We start from the raw sequence: 6,414 nt of genomic DNA, 5'->3' as shown, positions 1-6,414 counted from the left end.
ACAGCAAAAGAAACTACCATCAGAGTGAACAGGCAACCTACAAAATGGGAGAAAATTTTTGCAACCTACTCGTCTGACAAAGGGCTAATATCCAGAATCTACAATGAACTCAAATGAATTTACAAGAAAAAACCAAACAATCCCATCAAAAAGTGGGCGAAGGACATGAACAGACACTTCTCAAAAGAAGACATTTATGCAGCCAAAAAACACATGAAAAAATGCTCATCATCACTGGCCATCAGAGAAATGCAAATCAAAACCACAATGAGATACCATCTCACACCAGTTAGAATGGCCATCATTAAAAAGTCAGGAAACAACAGGTGCTGGAGAGGATGTGGAGAAATAGGAACACTTTTACACTGTTGGTGGGACTGTAAACTAGTTCAACCATTGTGGAAGTCAGTGTGGCGATTCCTCAGGGATCTAGAACTAGAAATACCATTTGACCCAGCCATCCCATTACTGGGTATATACCCAAAGGACTATAAATCATGCTGCTATAAAGACACACGCACACGTATGTTTATTGTGGCACTATTCACAATAGCAAAGACTTGGAACCAACCCAAATGTCCAACAACGATAGACTGGATTAAGAAAATGTGGCACATATACACCATGGAATACTATGCAGCCATAAAAAATGATGAGTTCATGTCCTTTGTAGGGACATGGATGAAACTGGAAACCATCATTCTCAGTAAACTATCGCAAGGACAAAAAACCAAACACCGCATGTTCTCACTCATAGGTGGGAATTGAACAATGAGAACTCATGGACACAGGAAGGGGAACATCACACTCCGGGGACTGTTGTGGGGTGGGGGGAGGGGGAGGGACAGCATTAGGAGATATACCTAATGCTAAATGACGAGTTAATGGGTGTAGCACACCAACATGGCACATGTATACATATGTAACAAACCAGCACATTGCGCACATGTACCCTAAAACTTAAAGTATAATAATTTTTTAAAAATTACCTCTAACAACAACAACAAAAAACCACATAGACATGTATATACCTACGTATTTACAAAAACTAGAATATACATATTAATAAATAAGTGGGTATGGTTGTGTTCTAATGAAAAAAAACAAAAAACAAAAATCCTATAATTCAAAGCCACAGCAAATTGAATAAATAGCTAATAATTAAGTGGTTGCCCCTCTCCTATTTCAGAAAAATAATTTAAAAATTAGATTGTGCACATAGATATGAAAGAATTATGCCACTGGCAATGCTAATCAGTTTGGAATTTACAAAAGACTCCCTACATCCCAATCCATTTTTCTGCCTTTATCTGAATTTCAATATTTTTCACTGTGTTGTTATTATTATAAAAATTGCTTTTTAGGGGAAAAACGCTAAGATTCTTAGAACTATAAATATTTGAGTTAAAAAGATGCTGAAAATAATCTAGTCCGTATCTCCTGATTCTAAAAATAAAGAAACTGTACCTCAGAGGAGTTATAAATGGCAGAGCCCAAGACTATAGAAATGATAACTTAATTTCATCTCCTCTCAAATCCCATGACAGCTTTGTTTTTATAGAATTTATATACAACTGCCTTTTATTAGGAGGCTATAAAAACATGAGATATACTATGCATTTGTCCTTGGGAAGAATTTTGTAGTTTCAATGAATGTTAAGTAAAATCTTACATAAACACAAGGCTAGCATTTTTCATAGATATGGATAATGTCATTTAGATATTAGGAGGCAACACAATCAAATCTTGGAGCTGAAGGATTTTATGTATTTTTTCAGCACAACCACTTTCACATACAAGGTGACCAAAGACCACTAAGGTCACGATATATAAGATCACCTGATTAGAGGGACAGAACCAGCATTTCCTAACTCCTCACTCAAGGGTGGCTCTATTAAATCAAGCTGACTTTTCTATATTATAGTCTGGTACAATATCTTATATTTTAATTTATAAAAATCTTTGGTGTTAAAAAATATCAATTCATGGCCCTCTTGGTTTCTAAGGCCCCCCTATTATTTTCAGTCTCCTTCTATGGTGTAAAGGTAACCTTTTATCTCAAAGACTACCATCTCCATTGATTTCAAAAAGGCAAAACAAAAATAACACAGACCTGGCCGGGCGCAGTGGCTTATGCCTGTAATCCCAGCACTTTGGGAGGCCGAGGTAGGTGGATCACAAGGTCAGGAGTTCAAGACCAGCCTGGCCAAAATGGTGAAACCCCATCTTTACTAAAAATACAAAAAAATTAGCCAGGCGTGGTGGCGGCCGCCTGTAACCCCAGCTACCTGGGAGGCTGAGGCAGAGAATTGCTTGAACCCGGGAGGCGGAGGTTGCAGTGAGCTGAGACTGCACCACTGCACTCCAGCCTGGGCAACAGAGTGAGATTGCATCTCAAAAAAAAAACAAAACCAAAAACACAGACCTGGTCCCTTCTGGTATAAGATGAACTAAGCATGACCAGCCAAATAATGCAGAGGACACAAGCATCCCTGTCCCTAACGATCAGGTGAAACTTGCTTTTTGTTTATTCCTCTTTGTTGCCTCTGGCCACTTGTCAGACCCTTTTGGCCGGGCTGCACTGACCGAAGACTGGCTCACCCATTTGAAAGCTAAAGTCCTCAACCTAAAGCCTTCTTGAATCACATCCCTTGGTGATTCAGCGTAAGCACCCTCCTCTGCCACTAGCTGTAAGACTTCAATTAAGGTACGTCCCTCTTTGGGCCTCTAATTGCTCATGGGTGAAATGGCAGGGTTTTCTCCAGCCCTAAAATGCTATGATCTATGATTTAAGGGATAGTTACTTCCATAAAGGGAGAGGGAGAGGTAAATGAAGGTGGCCTGTTGATGTACTGCATTTGAATCCTGACCCTACTTCCCCTGTCTCCGCCCAGCCAAACCAGTCTGCCTGCAGCGGGGTAGGGTCACTTTTTTTTTTTCTTTTTCTTTGTGATGGAGTCTCACTCTGTCACCGAGGATGAAGTGCAGAGGCGTGATCTTGGCTCACTGCAACCTCCGCCTCCTGGATTCAAACAATTCTCCTGCATCAGCCTTCCGAGTAGCTGGTACTACAGGTGCCTGCCACCACACCTGGCTAATTTTTTGTATTGTTAGTAGAGACGGGGTTTCGTCATGCTGGCCAGGCTGGTCTCGATCTCCTGACCTCAACTGATCTGCCCACCTCGGCCTCCCAAAGTGCTGGGATTAGAGGCATGAGCCACCGCGTCCAGCTGAGAGTCACATTTTAGAGTGAGTGGTAGAAATGTTTGAGTAGAAAGAATTGCATGATCCCCACGAACAACTGGAGGGGCCAAGGAGAAATTGGCAAAAGACAGAAAAAGCAGAGATGCTCAGGAACAAAGCAGGGAATGTGGGAGGAAAGGCTGACTCATGTCTCAAAGCACAGGCTCAATCCTAGGTTTTATCCTGCCAGGACAAATGTTAGGGAAGTCATAAATGCTACAAGAAATGCTACCAATAAGTACTTTTCTGCTGCATTACACTGAGGTGGGGCAGTTTTGTGACGAAGACTTACTGCCTACCCAAAGGACGGAGCACACAGCAAAACTATAAAAATCCCTTCTGTGTGTCTTCCGGAAGACTTGTCCAAATTATGATCTTTGCCTGCATAGCAGTGAGGCAGACACATAACTATGAAACCACCATCTGGAGCTAGATTTAGAAATATTACTTCCTGGCTGTGACCAAGCTCAACCAGCCATTGTCTAGCTCAGGGATGTCCAATCTTTTGGCTTCCCTGGGCCACACTGGAAGAAGAATTGTCTTGGGCCACACATAAAATACGCTAACACTAATGATAGCTGATGAGCTAGAAAAAAAAAAAAAAAAAAGGTCCATGCATAAATGTCATAATGTTTAAAGAAAGTTTACAAATTTGTGTTGGGCCGCATTCAAAACTGTCCTAGGCCACATGTGGCCCATGGGCCGTGGGTTGGACAAGCATGGTCTAGCTCGTCCTACTGCTTGGATCCCAACAATGTACAACTCTGGGCGGGGACCCTTCACATCTGTAGTCACTATAAATCTGTGTATTTATTATAATTTTCTGGCAGGTGACAGTGACAGTACAGGTTTTGAAGAAATGGCAGCAGGAGGATCATGTGGATTAGTGGCAGGATGGCCCGTTCTAAATCCACATAAAAGCACATTATCAGCACACAGAACCCTGAAGTTATGCTTATATGACCTGTGCTCATGTTAGCTAATATCTACCCTGGCGGTGATGTCACCATAGCTCTATTCAGGCCCCCCAGATGTTGCACCATTGTTATCAAGATGACAGACAACCTTAAAAAAGTGAAAACACCAATAAAATGAGACCATATAAAAACACAAAAGTCCATGTTCTAGCAGCGGTCACCTGTGGAAACGCTAATGTTTGTCTGGAAAATTTCAAGAATGCAATAACCTCCCTCTCATGCTCACTGAGGGCTTCCAAAGAGCTCTATCAAGTGTCAGAGTGAAGAATAACATTGCTAGGGGTGTCACCATCACCGAAAAAGGCGGAGACTCAATCCAGAATCTAAAACACTGCTAAAGGCAGTGTCCGTACACACAACACAAATCTGGAGCACTTCAGAGGGCAGGATGAAGAACTAGATCACCCGGCAAGGGTGAGAAATGAGCTCCCATCTGTGCCTCACCTAAATAGGTCACAGTGAATGACTCCTTGTAGTGACAAAATCTTAATGACTTATGCTCAGTTTCAAAACTGGACTATGTTTTTGATGTTCTCTTTTTTAAAGTAGGGTTTATTGAGGTATAATTTACATAGAGTAAATTTAATCCTTTCATTGCACAAGTCTCTGCGTTGGAAAAACTCACAAAATCCTGTAACTACTAGCACCACCAAGATATAAAAGTTTCATTGTCCCCCAAATTCCTTCATGCCCCTTTGTAGTCTACTCCTACCCCTACCCCAACAACCACTAATTGGATAAAACCAGACTGTACTGTAATACAAATTTCCACAATGTTTAGACTCTCCTTTACACATCTACCATATTTCATTGATTTGAAGACACCTCCCCCCTACACACACCAGATTTGGACACTCTGAAATGAGAATTTACAATTAATGTCATTTTACATTATAATTGGCAACAATTTTTGTTTTTAGAGATACATGAAATAACAATTTGCCTTACAACCTATGGTGCTTAGAAAAAAATCAGTGAAGTATAATATTAAGTCTTTTATTTCGAAACATTCATTGAATACTTACTACGTGCTAAGCATTCTTCTAGGCACTGGAAATACAAAAATGAACAGCATGGCTCTCAAGGAATTATCACTTCAGTGGAGGAGACAGATAATTATAATGTAATGTGATAATGTCTATAGCAGAGGATTATCCACTCACTAAGACTAAGTAAAATTATCTCTAGACTGGTCACTCTTCTACCTTCAGGAAAAAATTTCCCCAAATCATATCCTTCCATGTACAAGGAAATAAGGATGAAAGCAGTTACCATTCAGCTTCACTCTACTCATTCCAAGAATGAGTTATTGCCATACCATCTGACATATTGCCTAGAAACAATCCAATTATTTTCTCCATAATACTATGCTGCTGTAGTAGAGAAGTCTCATTTTAGTTTTCAACAGCTGCAAAGCTTTTATGATAATATTGAAGAAAAGTCACTGAAAATAACTGCTCAATCTGTGAAAGGCAGATGTCCCCAATCCTTCATATACATGCTTCAAGGTCCCCAGATTCTTCCCCAGACAACTTTTAAAGGGGAATGCAGAGAAGAAAAGTGAGTGACCTTACCTGGTTCTTGAAAGTGTTCTTCATTTGATAGAGTTCTGGACAAGATGAGTATTAATGCTTCTTTAAATTGGTCAAAATGTACCTAAAAAAATTAAAAATAGATTTAAAGTAATTTCCACAGCTGTAAGAATGCAAACCTATCTACAAGGTACCAGAACTGTTTTCTTCCCATCCTGACAGGCTTGAAGTGAGTCATAATCCAATCTGTTGCCTTTTTCACTTCTCTAAAGACAGAAGGGAAAATAGGCTGATCATTTTGACACCTAGTGCCATAAACATTCATATCAATATTTACTCACCCCGAAAGAAAAAAGCTATATAGTAAAATCCTCTTTATAAACTCAGAAAAAGATACATTTTTAACTCTTAGCTCCTTTTATTTTTCTGAACAAGACCAGAAGAGAAAGACGTTAGGCTAGACATTAGAGAAGCCTTCCCAAGCAAATGATCCAATGTAACGATGTCACAAAGATGCTTTCGTATCTTGAGATATTCTAGAAGGGAGTAAGCTGTTTTTTGAGGATGACTTGAATATAGTCTTCCTTTTTTTTTTTGTTTTCGTTATCTCCTACTTTTTCTTTTTTTTTTAAATTATTATACTTTAGGTTTTAGGGTACATG

The 6,414-nt window shown here is 39.8% G+C and overlaps 1 protein-coding gene across 1 annotated transcript in view; it reads right to left on the bottom strand.

Moving 5' to 3' along the window:
- Positions 1-6,414, bottom strand: part of LOC116484685 (cytokine receptor-like factor 2) — a 91,151-nt gene that overhangs the window by 83,376 nt on the left and 1,361 nt on the right. The window contains exon 2 of the mRNA XM_058429392.1: positions 5,795-5,876. Within this exon, the coding sequence (XP_058285375.1) occupies positions 5,795-5,876 (82 nt within the window). The remainder of the gene's footprint in view (positions 1-5,794; positions 5,877-6,414) is intronic.

This window comes from Hylobates moloch, unplaced genomic scaffold (genome assembly GCF_009828535.3).
Source record: "Hylobates moloch isolate HMO894 unplaced genomic scaffold, HMol_V3 SCAFFOLD_16, whole genome shotgun sequence".
NCBI lineage: Eukaryota > Metazoa > Chordata > Mammalia > Primates > Hylobatidae > Hylobates > Hylobates moloch.
The sequence above is the reverse complement of the archived record's forward strand: the minus strand, read 5'-3'. Positions and strand labels throughout refer to the sequence as shown.